We start from the raw sequence: 24,102 nt of genomic DNA, 5'->3' as shown, positions 1-24,102 counted from the left end.
GGGAGGAGAACAGCACAGAATTAAATCATCAGGAGAAAGTTCTAACAATGAAATGCTTTTGACAACCACATATTCGAATCTGAGTAGGGAATTAAAAAAAGAACTAGAATCCAAAGAATACTTTGAAAAAGCTAGAAGCAAGAAGAAACTGGGGTTTTTTTCCCTTAAAATAAGCGGTTTTGCTTATACAGATAAAACATAGGATAGAGTTTTCATGTCTAACCAGAAAACCAGTAAACCATCTAGCATGATAATGCTATACTGTCTTAATAAGGGTGGTACACCTCTCCACGGAGCCAGATTCAGGACATGCCGCGTCCTATCCATTATGTTCAGGGAAAGAATTTCCAAAATAATCAAGAATATGGAGCAACTGATCGAAATTCTGTTATAACCAACAAAACAATTTTGTTTCAACAAGAATAAACTACACTAGTCACAGGATCCTAAGTGCTATACCTCTGCACTTGTGTAAATCTCTGTTGTTCACATGAAGCTTTACTCAGGCCGAAACTCTGGAAAAATGAAACCAGAAGTCCCTTAAATTTTATTTTAAAAATCTAATTGCAAATTTCCAACTCAGAGAGGGTTTCATTGTATGTATCATATTTTTACAATTTTAAGACATGTCAATAAAAATAATAAGGCATATGAGTGTGTTTTACTTTATGTATTTTAAAAGTTATTTTTAAAGGGATATAAAAAACAGCATAAGGAATATAGTTAACATTGTAATAACTGTGGGGCAATCACTTCATAAGTTATATAAATGTCAAATCACTATGTTGTGCAGCTAAAACTAATACTGTATGTCAACAGTAATTTAAAAATTAAAAAGATTTTTAAGTCAGTTTTATAATTAATCAATTGCATACTTCTTGCTTCCGGCTAGTTGGATATTGCAGTATTCATTTTAAACAACACAATTTTGATGGTGATATATCCAAAAAGCTCTTAAAATTTTTTGACTACTTACCAAAACAAAGCTCTTGTTAACTGAGAGGTGTACCTGAAGTTAAAGAATAGAAAGGACTGCACCTGGGTCTGGCATGCCTGAGCAATTTCCTTTTTATTCCTTCAGAGGAAGAAGACCTTTACCATACGGGTCTTTCACAATCACTGACTGTTACTCATATGAGTCTATTTCATTCATCGTAAACTCTCAGGATAGAAAGCATATGAGAGTCTATAAAAAAATTACATGTACTAACATGAATGACTTGTTAACTGAAATTTTATGTTAATACTCCCATATACTTCTAATATATAATATGAAAAAGATATTAAGCATGTTCTCACCTGGATATCTCTGTAGGAAAGTAAAAGATTTATGACAATATCTGCTGTCAAGACTTCAATATTATCTATTCGCTGCAGAATTCTTGCCAATTCAGCTGCTAGTTCTTTACCAGTGTATAAATTACGAGCTTTTCTGATATCATTGATTATAGATTCCTGGAAAAACTGGCTGGTAAGAAAACATATTTCAAAGAGTTAATACTAGAAGAATTTCAATGAAAAGTAATAATTTTACAAGAAAAAGAATGACATTTTGCAGCATTGGTAGCTTTCAGTTCACTGAAATACATAGAATAAACACCTCATATAACTAGCATTATTAAAAAATTTGGAAGTCCCACATTTCTATTAATACTCTGCCTTGCTTCAGGAAGAAATGTAGATATTCTATGTTAACGAGTTTCCCAAGAACTTGTAATGTACCACTTAAAATGCTTAAACATTATCTTTAACTTTATGGTTTTGAGTACAAATTGTTCTAAATAAATTAGGCATGCCTATGATTTAAACATAAATAACCCTTACTTTCTGACTCAGCTTTATTATTTAACATAAATGACAGCTTTTAAATATAATAAAAACAAATAAGCAACCATATGATATTTAAATAAAATATAACAATACTCTCAGTAATTTTTGTAGAGTTCTTGCTCTTACATTAAAAGTCCCTGGACTTTTACTTAGACAATATTTCTATACTTTGAATTTATTTTTAGCTTTACCATCACTAATAACATAGTTAGCTGTCTTTTTTTAAAATTTCAAGTTAGTTTGTAAATAAGTGAGTAAGATGTAACATATGAACCACGGGACATCTATTTTATCCACTTAGAAGGCAGTAAACATTTTCTTCCTGGTTCTTGGCTGCTGTGTACTGTACCTAACAAACATCTTATCCAATGTACAAATAAATAAAATAGAATAACACTTCATTTGTTAAACTGACCTGGAACCTGCCTGTGCCACCTTCAGCAGCTGAATGAAACGATCCACCAGAGGCAAGCAGATGGGTCCAAGAAGCAGCTCGAAGTTGGACTGCATGAGCTCTGACAGCCCCTTCATGAAGCTGCAGTCACAGCAGTAGACCTTGTTGTGTGGTGTTATCACGTACGGGACAAACGTGTAGTTTCCAGTGCACATCTGCAGAGAGGGGCCCAGAAGGCGGTAAGCGAGCCTGAACTTCCCACACTAACGCAACCCCAAGTCTCACTTACGTGAGCATTTTAAATGATAATCTTGAATGTGAAAGGAAGTAGAAAAACCTCATTTCGTATTTATGGGCTACAAAAACAGAAATTTCTGCCAATTTCTCTCATTGTTTACTTCAAATAATTAGGACTTACAGATGATACAAAAGAACACTATGGCAAGGTTTCTATCAACCAGTTTAAGTATTTATTCCCCATCTCTCATGGCTAAAGCATTTGATATATACTGTAGGAAAAACAGAGTAGTTTAAAACACAGCCTGCGGCCTTCCAAGAACTTAAAATTTAGTCCGATAAATACATGAAAACAGTAAGAGCGAACACTTAAGGGCTGCCCACGTGACAGGCCACACTGTGGAACCAAGCTGCGCCTCTCCAGGCTACTCTATCTCAGTCACGGCTCCACTGGTCTCTTAGGCACTAGAACTAGAGACCAGAAGTTATCCTTGATGCTTCCATTTCCTTTACCTCCCATAGCCTATCAAAGTCCAGTCTCTTCTACCTTCAAAATCTATCTCATATTTGCCCATTCCCCTCCATCCTCTAGCCAGCACTATAGATCACGCCTCCAAAATACCTAGCCTGTGCTACTGTAACCGGCTTTTACCTGGTGTCCCTGCTTCCGCTCTTGTCCTCCAATCTATTCTCTACCCATCTGTCAAAGTGATCTTTTAACTTACATCAGATCACTCCCTCAGCTGCTGGAAGCCTCTTTCCTTGCTCCTTAGATGAAGAAAACGTAGCACTGTATTACAAGGGCTTCAGTATCCAAATTCTGCCTGTCTCCAATACCAGCCCATGCTGCTCTCTGCTCACTCATCGTGACTTTCTATGAATTACTAATGATGCCAACTGAGGGCTGCTGGTGCAAACAGAAGTGGAGCTGGAAACAAGAGAGATGAAATTGCACTGGACACCCCTGAGTGATAATACGTAAGTATGATCAGAGCTTGGGGCTCAGGGAACGGAAGTGAATGCAAAGCTAAGGATTTTAAACTACACATGCCGGGCAGTGGGAATCATGGAGGATTCAGAGCAGGAAAGAAAACACCATTGAGGCTGTGTGTTCTGACAGTCTGGGAAGAAAACAGAAAGGACTGACAGGGAATGAAACAAGATTGAAGGAAATTAGGTAGGAAGCTGCCAAGCATGACCAGCAGTAGCAGCAATTGGCACACGCACTCACTGTAACCTGCTAGCTGGTTACAGATATTGAGAGAGAGGAAGGAGTCAAAGGCAACTCGCTATTCTTAAATGCAGCTTCCTCAAAGAGTGGCGTCATTAACAAAAGCAAGAGTTCAGAAAGCAGCCCTGGCTGGTGTGGCTCAGTGGATGGAGTGCTGGCCTGCAAACCAAAAGGTCACTGGTTCAGTTCCCAGTCAGGGCACAGGCCTGGGTTGCGGGCCAAGTCCCCAGTAGGGGGAGCTCAAGGGGCGGCCACACATTGATGTTTCCCCATCTCCCTTCCCTCTCTAAAATAAAATAAATAAAATCTTTCAAAAAACCCTCAAGGCACCCAAATACATGGCATCTAAAAAATGAATTCAGAAAGTAGAACCAGACTTAATTACTTAAGAATGCACTGCACTCTGGGCACTTGTTATATATCAGGTAATTAATCAAAGAGACTCAAAGTTCCCGTTAATCTTTTAGAAGAATGTCAAGAAGCTGAGGTTTAATTTGGGATGGCAGGGTGAAATGTTCACCTTTAGAGAGGTTAGGATTTCAGGAGAGCAGAATACCCAAAGTGAAAGTATCCAGAATAGTTGAAAACACAAGATTGGAACATGTAAGAGTTTCAAGTGAAAATGCAGACCTGGGAATTATTTGATATGGTTGAAACTAAGGAAATGGGAAAGACCTCTAAGAGAAAAACCACACAGAAAGGAAAAAGTAAAAAACAAAATTAGAATGAGATATTGGAAAAGTTTATTTAGCACCATTTCAGGAGCCTGGGGAGCTTGGATTATTGGTTCCCAGTCGCATCAGCATTATGAAGAACAACACATTACTTCTCTGATGCTTAGAAATAAAATGATGAGAACAAACATTTAGTTACCACTTGCATGTGCCAGAGAATGAATGGCCACAGTTCCCAATGACGTCACGAAGAAGCTGCTATTATCTCTACTTTACAGGTGAGGAAACAGGTAAGGTTTTGAGAGGTCACCACTGCTCTGTGCTGTTTGGGACTCCAGCCTGGTGACTCTTTCTCTAGAGGGTATGCCATTAACACCAGGGGTTTGGGCACCCTCCCCAGTGGCCTCTGCAGGCTGGCACACAAGCCCTTTGCCTCAGGTCACCTTCCATGAACCCTGCATGAGCCAAGTTGCTGTCACATAGCACATATGCAAGTGCCAAGTGCCCTTGTGGGCAGACTTAGTTATTTTTGAACATTTTATTCTTTGAGGCACTTCTTGAATGTCAAGTAAGAAGCAGAAACTGGACCTAGCTTCCATTTAAAGTATAAGAACTTCCAGAGGTTGAGGTTTGATTTTTAAATCAAGAACGTGAAGTTATTCCTTCCTCAAGTTCTCCTTCATGCAACAATAACTGGAAGACTAGTCAGAGAGAGGAAAAATAAACATTTCCTGCTTCTAAAATGTAGCCAAGACCCATAGTATGTCCACCAACTTAATCCTTTCACTCAAGCCACCTCCCAGGCAGAAAAGAAAGACACATATATTAAGAGGCTGCTTTCCAAAGCATCCAGAGCTTAAACTATGAGTGGATTATGAAACAGAGCAACAGAATTAAATACTCCTGTTTTAGATAAAAACCATAACAAAATCACAAAAAAGAAAATGCTCTGAATCTTCTAAGTCACAAATTAGAAAAAACAGAAGCCCCCAGTGAACTAGAAAAGTGATATTTGAGTTCCAGGATATTATTCTGCTGATGGATAAAGTTCTGTATCCTCAGAAGCCTTAACACTACATGTATTTATGTATAAGACATGAAATATAATACACTGTTGCAATTTTTGGCATTGGGGAATAATGCATCTGTGCAAAAGGAATTCTAGGAGAGAATGACTATCAGATGTCTGGCTGTGTGTTGAGCAGTGTAGGGACAAAGAGAGAGAAATGAGAGCCATGCAAACGGCAGAGAAAAACAGATTCCTGAAATTGTCTTCTTCAAACCCCAAGGACTAAGGCTTCCGAACCCCTGTTGAAAATACCCAGCATGCCAAGGCTGTCCTAAGATTCTGGCCTCACCGCACTTTTTGAAGTCTCTTGCCTATGTTCCTGAGGCAGTAAATATATATATTTCAATTTCCCATTGTTGGTATTCAAAAACAGGGGAGGCTGAGAAGCTATAGGAGGCACACGGATGCTACCAGGCTTGAGCTAAGAGACAACTCGGCAGGCTTGCAGTGGAGGAAAAAGTGTGAGGGATGGTTGTGGGATGTTGCGTTTCCTAAAAAGATATGGACTGCTAAAAAAAGCAACTTTTCAAAACGAAGATTAATAATATGGAAACATTTATTTCCCAAGTGGGCTCACATATAACTTAGAAATATTGCTGCAATTGCTGTTTGCAGATTGCTACAAAATCCAGAGTATAAAATAATTAATAATCCAAAGCAAAATAAAAACAACCACTGTGTGATCAAGAACATACATCTTAGGTGCAACAAATGCCTTTCATTAAGAAGATACTAATTCTAAAATATTTAAGCCTGCTCATAGTGACCAGAGGGGAGAGGGGAAGGAATTTCAGGGGGAAAGAGGAAGGGTTTACAGGAATAAGTATATAGGACACATGGACAAAAACTAAGGGGGGTTGAAATGGGAGGGAGGTGGGGAGCACTGGGGGGGTGGACTGAGATGGGAGTAAAAGACAGAATACTGTACTTGAACAATTAAAATAAATAAATTTAAAAACATTTAAGACTGCTTCTTGAAGGAGAAAGACGTTTCCTCCCATTTCAAAACACTAGAGCGTGCTTATAAAATAATAACGCCCATCCCTCAGACCCATGCTTGTTTCCACGGCTATAAAAACCCGCAGCTCAAAATCTAGTCTTATTCTATCCAATTACCTTCACTGTTTTTATTAAAACAACGCCAATTCTGTATTTTATTTTCTAAAAACATACAAAAATGAATATAAGTATGTGAGGAAAATGAATTAAGCCTCTGGGAAGAAATGCTCTCAGCATTCAAACATGTTGAAATATATGCTCAAAATACTCAACATTTTTTAAAAGTCAAGGGCTTTTTAAAAAAGATTCTATTTATTTTTAGAGAGAGGGGAAGGGAGGGAGAAAGGGAGGGAGAGAATGTTGCTGTGAGAGAGAAACATCCCCTGTTTGTCCCTTGCACACCCCCACCACTGGCTATCTGGCCAGCAACCCAGGCATGTACCCCGCCCGACCAGGAATCGAACTGGCAACTTTTCAGTTGGCAGGAGTACACCCAACCCACTGAGCCACACCAGTCAGGGCAAAATACTCAACTTCTGATAAGGACACCCAGCACCTGCAATAGCAGCTTATTGAAGTCAATGACAACTTGGTCATAATGTGCACTATTTGGTCATCTCATAAACTGGCTTCTCCACACATCCGAACCATCACAGGCACGACTGAGTTTTTCCTACCATTCAGGTCTCAGGTAGTAGCATTTGCTACCTAATCTGAAAGACCTGCCGTGACCACATGATGTAATCGCCACCCACTCTCTAGAGTGCTGCTTTATGTTAATTTTCTAATTGGTTTGTGCGCTGATCTGTTTATGGGCCTTTTGCCCCAACCAGACTCTGGCACTTCTCATTTGTTGTCTTGTGGAAGTTACGAAATGTGGCTGTTGTCACTTTCAACCTCCTTAGTGAAACCCTGTGGCACCAACCCAAAGTTTGGCACATGGTTCATGTCAATCACTATTGGTTTAATGAAATCTGTTACAATGAATTGATGCATGAAGCAATAATTTCTCATTTCCTGTTGATAGGTATAGGATGAGTTTATAATGACAACATTACTTATGCTGTGAGTCTCTGAGCTGGTGAAATCTTAACCCTAAGTTTTAAAGCTTCTTATCTAAAGAAAATCTATCAATTGTGCTTTTAATGTTGTCATCTTAAATCCAATCGTGTGCAGATCTTTGTACTTCCAAAGTGAAAAGTACAGCCATTGGCTGGCATAACAAGGTGATTCACCTGTGCATTATTTACTTTCAGGCATTTTTTTCATTTTTAAATTTATTTTTATCACTTTTTAACTAGTAATTCTGTGTGAAGAGCAAGGATTTTGTAGTGTGGTCTCAAAAACAGATACAGGACATAGAAACTTAAATCAATCTCTCTAGGTAAATAGATGGTAGACAAATTAAACAGAAATATGCATATATACATGTATGTATCTATATATGTACATGCATATATATCCAACACATACGAAGTATATATGTACAGGTATATACGTGTAAGTATACATATATACACACATACATGTGTGTTTCTGTGTGTATATCTGCTGCTTTAGTGCCATTCATAATTCCACAAAATTGAATCTACTTTGCAAAATTTTTCAAAAACATTACTATATATTTTTAAAAATGGTATCAGTGTCACCTCCACTAAAAATAAAATTTTACTATAAGGGAATATTTAGATAAAATAATCATATTTATATTGATATGTTAGAAACTTTAAAGAGGAAAAACAGAGATAGAAATTAATATTTTGCAAGTGTGAAAAAATACCAGAGATTAGCTGATAGAAAAGAAAAAAAACTTCTGGGAGGGTTAAGTAACATACTCACATTATTCTTCTGGCAAATGATTTCCTGAAAAAAGAAAAAAGTAAAGCAGAAATCAATACAAAACTAATTAATTCACTTAATTAACTGAACCATAGTTTATGGGAAAATCTGTATTAACAATTTCACTACCAATGAGAAAGTTCAGGGAGTGCAAAGTAAGTTTCTGCATCTGAGAAGTCTGCAATCCGGCAGGGCTGAGGACAGCATGGAAAACAGCACAAACATGTAAAATCCGAAAACTGACTTATCTATGACATTTCAGCAGAATATGTAATCACAGTATTATTGAATCAGCCATGGTCTTTTTGAAAATAAAAAATGAGCTTGTTTTCCCTAAGTACAAGCTCGCCCATCCCTGGGGAAGACCAAGCAGCCTGCTGCCTCCTGGGCAGCTGGAAATAAAAGGTACTGGCCAGTTACAGGATGGGCAAGTCCACACATAGATAATAAGGCCTCCTATGAATAAATAATCATAAGTATAACTTATGCATTATTCAATAAGTGGAATGAAATAAACACATCACCAGCAATATCCTTATCTTCTCGGTTTGAGGAAATCATGCAAATAATGTGTCTGGTGCCTGGAAAGGTCTTGATAGACCAGCCATCATCATTACTCTTAGACATTAAAGTGACTGAAAACAGAGGCGAGAATCTAGAAAGGCCTATGTAATAAAGGCTTCGCTGAGACTGGAGAATCACAATTTAGAAAAAACTGAACAGTCTACTGGAAACATGGCATATATGTTGTCATGGAAACAGGAAATGTTAGGCATTTGTGGAGCCTCAAGGGTAGGAGGGTGGGTCCCTCTGACAAAGAAGAAGAGGCAGCTCTGGCAGGTAAGAGAAAAGTGATGCAAAAACTCAGGGGACCAGCCATCATTCTTCATCCCAGGATCAACATGGGTGCAAATGGGACCAACAAGGGCTTGGGCTTAAAGCAGTATGTAAGATTTTTGAATGTTTAAGGACAACAGATAAGTAAACAAAACTCTACAGAGAAGGAATTGTGCTGAGTAATTTTGAGAGCCATTAATATACATATACCCACCCCCCCACATATATAAAATGCTAAAATACCTCACAATCTTGATGATACATAAAAGGATATATACACATTTAGAGAGAAATATCATTAAGCCTGGGTGTATACGCATGTACACACAGACACGCCAAGTCAAAAGAGCATGCACAGCAAGGGCTGTGTTTCTAGGGGAAAGAAGATAACGGTGCAGATTGAGGAAGTCTGTGAAGATCAGCAGAGAGGGTGGAACTCGAGATGAGCCAATGAGGAAAGACAAAACTACCAAAGGCAAAGCTGGGAGGTGAGGATCCAGTGTAGAGGACCAAGAGCAGAAAGGCCCATTTAGGTCAACAAACATGATCACTGACTAAAGACGGCAGTTCATTTGGGGAAGTATAGATACAGAAGAAAGAATTTTGGCAAATATGAATAAGAAGATTAGAAAGTTCCTCTGGGCCTCATCAAAGGCGACTTTGAATGCCAAAATACCCATATGGTACTCTGTTCTGTGGACATGGGGCAGTCAAGTGTTTTTTAAGCTAAGCGATACACCTAATGCAGTTTCAACACACAGGGAACACTGCTTGTAATGGCAAAGGCTGGTAACAACATAAATGTCTATCAACAAAATTGGTTGAATAAACTACAGTACCTCCGTACAATGGAACTCAATGCAGCTGAACAACGAATGAGGAAGTGCTGTATGTAGTGATGATATATATCTATTTCCAAGATATATACTGCTAAGTGAAGAAAAAGCTAAGTACAGAATGGTTTCTACTCTATGCTCCTATTTCTGTATAAAAGGGAGAAAAAGGAGATTCAAATTTGTACATTCATAAAAGCTCCCTGGAAGGATATACAAGAACCCAGTTTCCAACAGAGGGGAGCTGGCTGGCTGGGGGACAAAAAGAGTGACCTTCTACTATACTACACCTTCTTTTTCACTTTTACATTTTTGTATCAGGTGAACGTATTACCCAAGAAAGGCAAATAAATAGAAGGGAAACCTTACTAAAGTTTTAAAGATTGTAATTAGACGGTTTTATTTAGTACTGGAGGGGAAATGCATTTAGGGAGCTATTGCAAAAGTCCAGGGCTTAGGCAATGGTGGTGCCCAGGGAGGGGAAATCAAGAGGCAGATGAGTGCTGTCGTGGGGGAAGGCTGAAAGGGATTTTCCCACAGGTGTTTCACAAGTAGCTATTGCATGGGCACCAGCACACACACATGCACATGCACGTGCACATGCACATAGGCTAATGAGAAAACGATTACTATAAAATAAATAGAAAAGTGTTGGATAGTCAACAAAGCCAGGAGCTCAGTATAGAGAATTTTCCAAGTTTGATTTATGATGCCTCTCTCCAGAGTAGTAAGCCACACCCTTCCTGACACTGTTCTCTTGAGAAGAAGATGCTTTCCTATGTCTGAATAACAAGGAAAAGCCCTTCTCTTCATCCTGTGCCACACGGCATCCTCTGAGCACAGCAGAAGAAACCTGCTCTGTGAAGCTGGCCTGGACTGTCTTCAGTGCCACCTACCTCCCAACAGTTGTACGTGACGTCCTTATTTCTCTTGTCACTACCCTCACACACACCTCCATGACAGCACTGCATGTACTAACTGCAAACATTTCTTCCTATTCATTCCATCCTGCAGCCCGAGCCACCTTGGATGCCGGGGCCATGTTTCGTTCATATTTGTACTCTACTAGTGGTCCAGCAAATTCAATGGCACAGAGTAGGTACTCAGTGAAAGCATAATAAGTTAAAGAGTGTATAAGATGTGTGTAAGTTCTGGCTCTTCTCCTGACTATCCGGGTGCCATTTCACCTCTAATGTAACATACTAAGACATGGGTTGAGTGATCACTGGTCTCCTGTAACTCTGTGTTCTACCACTTGCTTCCAGCTAAAGACCCATCACAATCAGCACTGTCCTTGTGGTACTGGAAGGAGAGCTGCCCCCCGGCCCTGCACAGGAGCTACTCTACCATCATCTCTCTTTTGGTGCACCAGGCACAGGAATGCAAGTGGCAGCGACAGGAGTTGTGGATGGAGGGCACAGAAGGCTCCGCTTGGCACTGTGGAACACAACCACAGCTGCTCGTGGCTGAGAGCCGACATGACGTGTCTTCCTGAAAAACTGCTCATCGGCGTGACAACCCTCTTACATGACCTCTGTGCCCTCATTTTCAGTAATGTCTGCATTATAACAATCATGAAGCTGTATTAAAACCATCCCTATAAGAATCTACTGAATCCTTATTAGCAAACAAGACCTCAAAGGCATCTACTCGCTGAGGCGAAACAGTTTAATTTGTACTAAACCCATTAAAAGAAATAAGAAGAGAAAGGGGAATAAATTTGAGACCCAACTGCTATATTTCACATCACTTCATGGAAGCATTTCACCTAGGGACCTAGAAATAAAAAAATCAAGATAAACATAAACTTCAGTTCCTTATCAGCAAATGTTTCTGGAGATGCATTACCCCACTACAATGTCATAATTGTCTGAAATCTTTAGGGGGCTTCCAGTCATTCCAGTACTCCTTGGCTGTGCCAGAAATAACAAAAAAAAAAATGCTTTTCCAACCTTCCAGTACCCTTTGTTAACTAAACAGAGAAGCAAGACAGAGAAGGTCTAGCCTAGGTCTCATTCCAAGGGAAGATGAAAACAACTTTTGATAGCTAATATTACTTTGAAAAGGTCATTTTAAGGATAAGTAAATGGAGTATCTCCAAAATTGGAAACTGCGTCTAAAATTTGGGTAATTGCAGCCAAGGGAAGGAAGTGGGAACAGCTGGTGTGGGGTTGCAAAGTCAAATCCACTCAGGGCAGGAGACACAGAAAGAGCACCCAGGATCTCAGCTCCGGACAGAAGAGGAAGGATCAGGGAGTTCTTGGCCAGGAGAAGGACACGGCCCCCCAGCTGGTGACCTTCTGGGTCTTCCCTTTGGATCCTTCTGTCCCCGTGGAGCCTGGCCAGTTTTGCATTAAGTTGGGGAAAATGAAGAGATTTCTTATGCTCTCCCGCTCCATCCTCCTACGCAATTTCAATGCTTCAAAGCCGGACAGGGAAATATCAGACTGGCTGTTGTGAACACCCCTGGCCTCACTGAGCAGGTGGACTCGTCTTTACCGCCCCCCACACTGCTACAGTAAAGCTGAGCAGGCTCAGGAAGAAGACTCCCACACGGGCGTCCCAGAACTAGCCCACCCTTCATGTTAGGAAACTAATTACGTACATGCTAACATGTTATGCTTATATGAAAGAGGAAGCTTAAAAACACAACTCAATCTAACAAAAACCTAGAAAATCATATGAAAATCCTGTTTTTACAGGACATATGAATTTTACAGACAGACTTAGATGAGGATGTACCAGATGACAAATCCAAAAACACGGGGCTTGCCTGCGTGTACCCCTACATCACTTACTACCTGCGTGTACCCCTACATCACTCCATCTCTCTGGGTTTATTTCTCATCTGTACAGAAAGTATCTTCTATTCTGTCCATTCTATACAGTAGGCACCTAACTTGTCTATCTCATTGAATTGTTTATTTTAAAGATTTATTTATTTTTAAAGAGAGGGAAAGGGGAGGGATAAGTAGAGGGAAATATCAGTGTGTGGTTGCCTCTTGTGCATCCCCCACTGGGGACCTGGCCTGTAACCCAGGTATGTGCCCTGACTGGGAATCAAAGCAGCAACCTTTTGGTTCGCCAGCCTGTGCTCAATCTACTGAGCTACACCAGCCAGGGCACACTGGATTATTTTTAAAGATCAAGTGAAATAGGTTTATAAAGTACTTCAAACATTTTAAAGCCATATGCCAAATGAGTGTTAATACTGTCAAAGCAAACAACCGCAACTCAATTGCTGTATTTCCAGATCTAGAGACATTTTGTACCGGTGTTGTTTTGTGATCAGGGGTAAGAACACATTCTTGTTTTGGTATGAACAACTGTTGATTAAAACAACCTGTACCTAAAATCAAGTTAAATTACACCAAAACTGGAAAGTAATCCTAAAGAAATTCTAGACTTGCTTCTTCTTTTCCCTTAATTTTGTTTCATTTTTAAATAAGTGTATCTTGGTGGGAGAACTCTACTGTAAGTAGACACATGTCTTTAAAATGGGCTGGGATGCTGATGAGTGACATTTTATACACAGCATTTGAAATAGCTCCTTAACACAAACTTTCCCTTGTAAGGCGATGCTGTAATTGTAATTAACTTCCTCTTCTTTGACACAAGCTGTTTCTTTTAGCGATGTCTGATTGGACCATATTATTCAAGTACAGGTATTTCTTTTTAAAAAAGCCAAACCTGTGTTGTTGAAAAGTTATAGGTATAATGAATTTCTGTACAGTAAATGACATTTTACACATACATTTCAGTAACAATTTCAAGGGTGCACTCTAAAAGGACCCAAATAGGCTGATGGGTTGGAGTGGCACCAAGATCAACTTCCACAGAGTCATTTATCTACAATGAATGTAAGGAAATAAAATTTAGCAAATCTTGCCTCCTTTGGGTGGGAGCCAGGAGACTTTCAGACTCACACTGTCTGTGTGCACAGGTATTCCTCCTTGCTCTTTAAGGTGTTCAAACTCATGGGCCTGTGGTGCAAGTCTACACAGGAGAACATTATCTGGTGTTAACCCAGTAATACAATGACATCTTTCATTTACAGTGTAGCAAAGAGTCCCCTTTCCCTTTGACGAATGGTAATAAGATGCTACAACCAGTGAGCTGGGGGTTGGGGAGGGTAAAAGAGGAATTAGGAAAACAAGAGGATACCTCATCCAGTAATAATTTCTTAGAAGATGTAGAATTGTTAATTGGCATAAAAGAAAATTGGATTCTCTGGTCTCAAGCCCTTTACAAAACTTCAGGGATAAATTCTACAACAGGGAAATCAACTCTAAATAAATCTAGCTTGTCAATTCAAAAGGATCAGAGAAAATCTTTTTTTTTAACAAAATAGGTATATATTTTTCTTCTTTTATTTTTTATTGTTGTTCAAGTACAATAGTATACATTTTCATCCCACCATGCCCCACCCTGCCCTGCTACCCCTCCCATCCCCACCTCTTGCCCTGGAACACACCCCTTTTGGCTTTGTCCATAAGTCCTTTATACATGTTCCTTGATGGCCTCTCCCCTACTATCTTTCTCCCCCCTCCTCTCTGGTTACTGTCAGTTTGTTCTTTATTTTAATGTCTCTGGTTATATTTTGCTTGCTTGTTTGTTTTGTTGATTAGGTTCCACTTATAGGTGAGATCATATGGTATTTGTCTTTCACCGCCTGACTTACTTCACTTAGCACAATGCTCTCCAGTTCTATCCATGCTGTTGCGAAGGGTAGGAGCTCCTTTCTTTCTGCTGCATAGTATTCCATTGTGTAAATGTACCACAGTTTTTTGGGTTGTTGTTTTTTTTGTAGCACAGTTTTTTGATGCACTCATTTACTGATGGGCACTTAGGTTGCTTCCAGTACTTGGCTATTGTGAATTGTGCTGCTATGAACATTGGGGTGCATAAGTTCTTTTGAATTGTTGTTTTGGGATTCTTGGGGTGTAATCCCAGCAAGTGAAATTGCAGAGTCAAAAGACAGTTCCATGATATTTATGATGGCCGGGATTTAATTGTGTGCTTGAACATTGGGGTGATGTTTTTGAATTGTTGTTTTGGGATTCTTGGGGTGTAATCCCAGCAAGTGAAATCGCAGAGTCAAAAGACAGTTCCATTTTTAGTTTCCTGAGAAATTTCCATACTGTTTTCCACAGTGGCTGGACCAGTCTGCATTCGCACCAACAATGTACTTGGGTTCCCTTTTCTCTACACCCTTTCCAATACTTGTTGTTTGTTCATTTGTTTATGATGGCCATTCTGACTGGTGTGAAGTAGTATCTCCTTGTGATTTTAATTTGCATTTCTTGGATGGCTAGTAATGCTGAGCATCCTTTCATATGTCTCTGGGCTCTCTGTATGTCCTCTTGGAGAAGAGTCTGTTCAGGTTTTTTGCCCATTTTTTAAATTGGGTTTTTTGTCTTCCTGGAATGGAGTCATGTGAGTTCTTTTTACGTTTTGGAGATCAAGCCCTTGTCCGAGGTATCATTTGCAAATATGTTTTCCCATACTTTTCATTTTAATGCTGTTTTCTTTCGGTGTGCAGAAGCTTTTTAGTCAGAGAAAATCTTGATACAGCAGTGTTCACATGCATGACCTATCAGCTCCTCTCCAAAAATTACCTCTTTTTGCAGTTTGACATGGAATGTCAAACAGCTCAGACAAAAGCTGAATCATTTCTAAAACAAGTAAAATAAAAAGAACAAGATTGCTCGTTTCTTCTCTCAGTAGGAAGGGAAACTCTTTCCACGAAATAATAAGAGAAAGTGTATGTGATGACCGTGGTGGGCAGGGTGAAGAGAGTACAAAATGCCACGGCTTGCAAATCAGTGGTGGGTTGCAAGTGAGCAAGACAGTTGCAGGAATGTCCATGGGCAGCAATGTTAGAAGGAACAAGGCCAGTGTTTCTGATTCACAAATTGTCAGACTATTTTATAGGATCATATTTTCAAATAACTTTCTCTCCTAATATTTGCCATACACTTTGTACCACTGACCAAGTTGGGTGTTATTTTCAAGTACTGAAAAGAATGCAGTAAAAATTAATTGTTAAACTAAAACAAACCTTCAAAAATATGAAAATTTCATTTCATATACAATTCAGTCTAAAACTAAATTCATCTTAGTTATTTACCTTGGTAATGAGGGTAAAACTAAGGAACAAAAGTAGTGGTATAAGATGAAAAAAGTATTTACGGGTTTAAGAGCACTCTGGAATCTGAGTAGATTCACTGAACACAGGTAACAGTCAATTTAAGTTCAAGGGATTAATTACAAAAATTACCATGATGTCCTCACCAGTTTACTAGAAACTAGTAAAATCATCAAAATTTACAATACTGGACATTAGAACCACTTACATGAAGTGGATATGAAGGAATACTAGAAAAACAGACTTACTGTCCATAAACTCTCAAGAATATTGGGTAACTCTGTACCTGCAGATAAGACGTCATGCACCGTGGAACTATCTGAATGAGCAACTATGGCTCATTTATGTTGTAGCAAGTACCAGAACTTAAGGCTGAACAACATCGTGCTGTGTGTATATGATAATTTTTGTTTATCCATTCAGCCATGACGAACATTCAGACAGTTTTGGCTATCGTGAATAACACTGCTATGAACACAGGTGTACAAAACACCTCTTTGAGACCCTGCTTTCAATTCTTTTGGATATATATTCAATATGTAGTGGAATTGCTGAATTATTTAGAGATTCTATTTTTAATTTTTTGAAAAACCACCATACTGTTAAAAATTTATTTTTAAATGCCTAATTAAAAAATGTTGGTTTGTGCAACTAAAACTTCATGCTAGTCAGATCCCAATAAAAAAATACCAGATGCACTGAGAGTGTCAGCCATCATACATGTATGTGCTATATTCAGTGAGACAGTGAAGGGGGAAGCATGCTGATAGATTTCTGGAAAATTCATCTGTACAGCAACATTCAAGCAATGATTAAAGAGAAAAATACAAATAAATGTCTTCAACAAAGAATAATCTCACATAATCATTGTTTCAACACACACTGTGTCACTGATAAGCATATAAATCTGTAGAAAAACTCCATTTATTCTGTAATGGAGAAAATGGAAATAAGGTCTATCTTAGTGCAGAAAGACCCTTTCAATGTTTAGTTATACACATACCACTGTGTTAACAACTGTCTACAGTATTTGACACAGTAATGTGTTCATACAACAGTGATATCGCCTAACAGCACATTCCTCAGATCATTTCCCGTCATTCAGTGAGGTATGATTACAGTCTAAATTATCTTTTCATATAAACTCAGATATAAATTTTAAGTACTTTTATGGTTCCCATAAATTATTTTTCAGAAGCTTAAAGTTAAAAAAAAATTTTCCCAATGATTTCTTCCTGAGAATTTGCTGCCAAAGAGAAATTGTTCTGTTCAACAAAGAGCATTAGATGAAAATGTATGTGGTACGGATGTACTTTCTAGATGTCCAAAGAATCACCCCGAGTGAAGCTAGGTATGTGACAAGAACGGCATTCTCATTCTGCCTTTGTTCTGTGAAAGTGGACATGTTTCATTTTTTATTTTATTTGGTGAATCCATGCACAATATATTATTTCTAAATATCTCTTGTTCTGCCTTATTTCACAGTGGTTTTCCTTTTTACGGTTGTTCCCTGTAAAATGGCCATTTGCAGGAACGACTCAGGAGGAGCACTGATGGGCTTTCTGAAATAAACGCACTTAGCAGGAATGTCTGATAGCCTTCTAACCGGAAGTAACTGCGATGAAGTTGAGCGGTTAAGGAGGATGGACTTTGGAGCCAGGCAGACCTGGTCCCACATTGTACTAGCTACATCACCTTGGGCAAATGACTGTATTTGAGCCTCAGTCTGCAATTCTATAAAATGGTGACAGAATATATACCCAACAGGGATGTTTTAAGAATTTAATGTGAAAATGTATTCAGGTAAAGCACTTATTACTTAGCCCATAGTGAGTGCTCAATAACAAGCACTATTATTTATGAGATAAATAAGTATTTTTTAGATAGAGTAATCTCTTTAAAGAACTATTTTATGCAAATAGCAATAACATTTCTATGTTATTGCTGAAAGCAATAGGCTGGCTGAAAGCAATGTAATAAATCAGTTTAGTTGTCCCATACAAATTTCTGATAAGATTAGCTTTTATTTATTTTTTTAGACTGAAAAGAGAAATTTTATTTTACTTTATTAAAGTTTAATCTTCATTGTATTTTTTCCATTACCATTTAGTCCCCTTAGACCTCCTTCCCCCAGCAATTACCACACTGCTATCCATGTCCATGAGTTCTTTTTCGTTTTTGTTCAATCCCTCCACCTCCTATTCACCCTCACTAGCTGTCATCTGCTCTTCATCTATGAGTCTGTCTCTGTTTTGCTTATTAGTTGAATTTGTTCATTAGATTCTACATATGAGTGAAATCATTCAGTATTTGTCTTTCTTTGACTGGCTTATTTTACTTAGCACAGTGTTCTCCAGGTCCATCTCTACTATTGCAAAATTTTCTTCTTTTTTATGGCCAAGTAGAATTCCACTGTGTAAACATCTCATTGTTTTATCCACCCATCTATTTTTGGACACTTGGGCTGCTTCCATATCTTGGCAATTGTAAATAATGCTGCAATGAACATAGGAGTGCTTATATTCTTTTGAATTAGAGTTTTGGGTTTCTTCAGATATATTTCCAGAAACAGGATAGCTGGGTCGAAAGGCAGATTCATTTTTAATTTTTGAGGTATCTTTACACTGCATTCCACAGTGGCTGCACCAGTCTGCCTTCTCATCAACAGTACGAAAGGGTTCCCCTTTCCCCATGCTCTCACCAGCACTTGTGGTTTGTTGATGTATTGATGAGAGCCACTCTAACAGGTGTAAGGTGGTATCTCATTGTGGTTTGAATTCGTATTTCTCTGATGATTAGTGATGTCAAGCATCTTTTCATATATCTATTGGCTATCTGTATATCCTCTTTGGATAAGTGTCTATTCAGGTCCTTTACCCATTTTTAATTGGGTTGTTTGTTTTTTCGGTGTTCAGTTTTGTAAGCACTTTTCAAATTTTGGATATTAACGCCTTATCATATGTATTGGAGATTATGTTCTCCTATCAGTGGGTTGTCTTTTCAATTTGTTGTCTTCTTTAGTTGTGTAAAAACTTTTTAGTTTGATATAGTCCCATTTGCTTATTTTTTCTTTTGTTTCCCATGTCTGGGGAGATATATCTGATAAAAAAATTCTATGAGCAATATCCAAGATTTTACTGCCTGTGTTTTCTTCTAGATTTTATGGTTTTGGATCTAGCATTTAATTCTTTGACCCATTTTTAATTTGTTCTTGTGCCTGGTGTATGTAGGTGGTCTAATTTCATTTTTCTGTACATATCTGTCCAATATTTTAATCACCATTTATTGAATAAACTATCTTTAGCCCATTGTATGTGCTTGCTTCTATCAAATATTAATTTATATAAAGGTGTGGGTTTATTTCTAGGCTCTCTGTTCTGTTGATTTATGTGTCTGCTTTTATGACAGTACCATGCTGTTTAGATTACTATGGCCTTGTAGCACAGTTGGATATTAGGCAGCATGACTCCTCCAACTTTGTTCTTCTTTCTCAGGGTCACTGTTGTTATGTGGAGCCTTTTATGGTTTCATGCAAAATTTTGGAATATTTGTTTTACTTCTTTGAAATACATCACTGGAATCTTGATAGGAATCTATAGATTGCTTTGAGTAGTATGGACATTTTATAATGATGTTAATTTTTCCCATCCATGAACATGGTATGTGCTTCCATGTTCTTTACTTGTATCTTCTTCAATTTCTTTCTTCAGTGTCTTATAATTTTCCATGTACAGGTCTTTTACAAACTTGGTTAGTATTATTCCTAGGTATTTTATTCTTTTTGTAGCAATTGTGTATGGGATTGTTTCCTTAATATCCCTAAGAGTAGTTATCTCTTTCTCTCAAATGTAATTTTAACTCACTTAAGAAAAATTTCCCTAGGAGACAATGGTCATAAAATTAAATCATCAGATACCAATAGGGCAAGAATAAAAATAATGCAGAGTGAAAAATGTCCAACACAAATTGCCTGTTTAAAATAAACTTAATGCAAAAAGTAGATTAGAATAAAAAGACAAACTAAAATAATCTCACTCCATCAACTGCTAACAGTTGCAAGTCAAAATATCCAATTTAAAATACACCAACACAAACTTTATAATGCATTAATTAAAGAAGAAAATCTGGAGGGTTCTTAAAGATCTGCTCCAGGTAGAAAGCAGATTTAGACAGAGTACGAGAAAATCTTGCAATATTCTCCAGAGTACTCTGGAAAGGGCTAGCCTATCGATGCCCGCACAATGCCTGCCATGCAGTAAATATCTGCTAGAAGGAAATGCAGATTTTTCAGACCAAGTCATACAAACTTTAGGTACTAAGTAAGATAAAAGCAAAATCCTATTAGTGATTTTCATGTAGATTTGGGGTTAGAGATCTTCATATAACAATTACGAAGCTATTAGAAATGTGGCTCTAAGTTCCACATCCCAAAGCTGTTAATTTCAGAACTGAAAGATGAAGACGAGAAAAAGCACATAAAGCTAGCCGGAAGTTTCACAAAGGAAATGAATAAAGTCATACTCAGCATGAGTTTCACTGAACTGTTAGATGCTTTTCAAAGAATCACACAGTGTAAAATTACTTGGCCTTGCAAAAGCATTTTAGGCAATTTTCTGGATGGAGGAAATGCCCTCATATTATTTAAGTTTCTCTAATGGAGAGAATGACTTAGAATATGCTGACTTTTGTAGATGAACACAGTGAGTTTTTATTTCCCCTTCCTCATCTTAATTGAAATCATATCCCTGCGAAAGAGGATGGCATTTTCTGGGGATACTCAAGAGAATTTCAACTTAGAGTAGTTTCAGTAGGAAGCAGGGAATTTCTAGGTAGAGACAGGTGTACCCAACGAAACCCCCAATGGTGATAAGGAGGCGGCCTGACCATACTTATATAATCTCTTCTTCCTCCTGTGTGTGTACTGACTTCCTGTTAAACACAGTCTCCTCAGGTGTTACTCTAATTGGACTTCAGTTTTTTCCTACCTGGGTACCATCAAATTTCTACACTGAATTCCAGATTAACCTTATAATTTAACTAGTAATTGTTGCACAATTATCAGACTGACAAGAACATCCTTTCACAAACAAAATCTCCTTAAATATTTTTGGATGACAGAGAGGTAGCCTTAAAATTCTGGTGCCTAAAGTCACTATTTAGTAAATAAATGCGGTACCTTCAGTGACTGCTGAGAGTCTGAGTCAGTATCACAGTAGAGGATGATGTTGTTGGCCGTGCTGAAACTTTCTCTCACTCCAAGGTGGTAAAACAAGGATGGCTGCCGGAAGGCGTCACTCATCTCCACCACGGCGACATCTGCAAACAAAACACAAAGCCCCCAAAAGATGACACCTCAGTATTGCCATATAAGTATATTTTGGTTTTAATAACTTAGTATTCAAAGAGGAAATGAAGAAATGATAGGGATTTTCCCTCTGTACTTACCACTAACTTTTGAATTTGCAGTTCTGCCGGAAGTGGTTTTATAAAGAGTAAACTGCACTGTTTTTAAGCAAGAAAGGGATCATGTAATTACTGGAAACTGAAGTGAGTCTGCAGAGGTGGGAAGTGGGGCTAATGCTCTCTGTTAAATTTCAACATTAAAGCAAGTTAACTAAGGTCACAGAAGCAGATGCAGAGGAAGCAGCAATAAGTAATAACTATGAGATTTTAAAAATAGTTAAGATTGGGAATTAATCCAGAGTTATATTTTATAATTAATTAATATCTAGCATGGCCATAGAAAGTATAATTTGAGAAAAATGGAAAGTAAAAGTATAAAACATTATAACTAAGAAAGAGAATATAACCAGGTACAAATTCGTCCAAAGCTCAGAAATGCCTAATACCAAGACAGTGTGACCCTGATACCAAAAACTGACAATAAAGTCATGAAAATGAAGTTCAGATAAGTCTTAAATTCATTTACATATAAACAAAACATGAAAGAAAAATGAACAAAATGCACTAAGCATTATACTATAAGAACACTAAATCATTAGTTTATAATTTACTTTGAGAATGCAAGGATGGCTCAATGGAAAAAATTATCAGCATCTCCATAGATGTCCCAAGGGCTTTAATTAAAATTCGAATCCATTTCTCATAAAAATAACTGCAAACTAAAAATATAAGTGTACTTGTTTAACATGAATAATATATACTTCATAAGAACTGGCAACTTTGTGCTTACAGGCATTCCCATGGACACCAGGAAAAGATAAGGTTATCAACTATTCCCACTACTACTAGTAGACTTGCTGAAAATCCTCATTCACACAGTGAGATTTCACAAAGTAAGAAGGCATAACTGCATAAAATAAGATACACAATTATCACTACTGGCAGATGTTATGTTTGTCAACCAAAAAACCTCCATAGAGTCAACTAATTATTGTAATAATATAATTTCATAAGGTGTCAAGATGCAAACTTATTTTGAAAACCAAAAGCTTCCTTTATAATCATATTCGACATCTGGAAAACATAATGGTAAAATGGATCCCACTCACAATTAAAATGAAAATGTTAACATACCTACAAAAAACTTAAGAGATGATGCTAACATGTTTAAAAACATGTACAGTGTGTAACAGATGAAAGATTAACATTTTTATAAACCATCTCTTAGTGGTCAATTTAAAACAAACAATTTATATCAAAAAACATTACGATGTAAAATTAGGCAATAAACACAGGCAGGTAAATAAGTAAATGCCCATTTCGCCAACTATACAGTTCCAGATTTTTGATAAACCAGTGGCCAAAAATATTTCAAAATGCTGATTGAAGATGTAGAGAAATGACACTCATTCTTAGATGCTGAGGAGAAGTGTAAACTTTCTAGGAGACTTAACCCCCTAAGACTATGCCCACTTTTTGACCCAGTAACTCTATTCCTAAAAATTTACCCTGAGAAAATTCCTATACATGTGGCAGACTTATTTGTAACTGTGTCCACTGATGTACACTTCTTTATGACAGAAATAGAAAATGCTTAACTATTAATCAAAAAGAAAATGGATAGCTAAACAGATTCAAAGAATGGCATATTATGTAAAACCATTAAAAACTACTGTATAAGAATATTTAACAATGGGGGTAAATTCAAGCTATGGTAAGTAAAAATATTAGAATATACAAATAATGTGTAGAATATATATTAAAATACAAGGTATAAATTATAATATATAGGATCTACATTATATATATGTAAGTGAATACAAAATGTCTGGAAAGTTACACACCAAAATGCAAACTGTAATAATAGCTCTGTAAGAGGATTATGAATTATTTTTTCCTTCTTTATGCCCTCTATATTTTTCATAGTTTCTATTATGAGCATTGATTAGTTTTATAATCCAGGAACCCATCAAAATATAAAAAGAAGAACACTGGACACCTAGGCAACTGAATGTGAAACCAAAGTGCAGCACATAGAAATAATGCAGACTCTTCAGAAGCTGTCTGGTGCAGAGTCAGCCTCATCTAATGAGAGTGGCACCAGAACTCCCATTTGTGAATGAGACATATATCAAATAAAATGGAAGGGAAAGACAGAAGATTTAGTAAGGTTATGAAAAAGGAAGACAGGTCAAAGGAGCTTCAAAAGATTTTTTCCAAGGTTAAAATCTTGGATCTTTAATACAAACAAAAATTTTCTTTAGGGGTCCTTAACATTTCTACATCAAAAATCAACACCTTAAAAAAAAAAAATGAGTCACCGCGACCCACCCACAAGCCCCATCTGCCTCCAGCACTCACACTCCTTCCTTCTCCCACAGAAGCCAGCCATTCACAGTCACAGTGCTTTAAAAACAAGAGACAGTAAAATGGGTAGAAAGAAACCAAATAAAACAATAGCTGATGGAAAATAAATGAGAGGCATGCAAAGAAAAATACTAAGTTAAAGTAGTGGCAAAAGTGGTTTCGGGAATGGTTATTTGCTGAAAACTGACTTGTGGAATTTGATGCTAAAATAAAATAAAAACACTGCAGAAGCCTTTCAGAT

The 24,102-nt window shown here is 37.6% G+C and overlaps 1 protein-coding gene across 2 annotated transcripts in view; it reads right to left on the bottom strand.

The window, feature by feature from the left end:
• The window catches only part of MAP3K5 (mitogen-activated protein kinase kinase kinase 5), a 175,895-nt gene that overhangs the window by 107,410 nt on the left and 44,383 nt on the right, over window positions 1-24,102 (bottom strand). For both annotated transcript variants that reach the window (XM_053664821.1, XM_053664820.1), the window contains exons 2-5: window positions 21,268-21,407; window positions 8,274-8,297; window positions 2,246-2,439; window positions 1,300-1,468 (exon numbers count right to left, since the gene is read on the bottom strand). In XM_053664821.1, coding sequence (XP_053520796.1) covers window positions 1,300-1,468; window positions 2,246-2,439; window positions 8,274-8,297; window positions 21,268-21,407 — 527 coding nt within the window. The remainder of the gene's footprint in view (window positions 1-1,299; window positions 1,469-2,245; window positions 2,440-8,273; window positions 8,298-21,267; window positions 21,408-24,102) is intronic.

This window comes from Artibeus jamaicensis, unplaced genomic scaffold, assembly GCF_021234435.1.
Source record: "Artibeus jamaicensis isolate MK-2021 breed Jamaican fruit bat unplaced genomic scaffold, CSHL_Jam_final contig_387, whole genome shotgun sequence".
Lineage (NCBI taxonomy): Eukaryota > Metazoa > Chordata > Mammalia > Chiroptera > Phyllostomidae > Artibeus > Artibeus jamaicensis.
The sequence above is the reverse complement of the archived record's forward strand: the minus strand, read 5'-3'. Positions and strand labels throughout refer to the sequence as shown.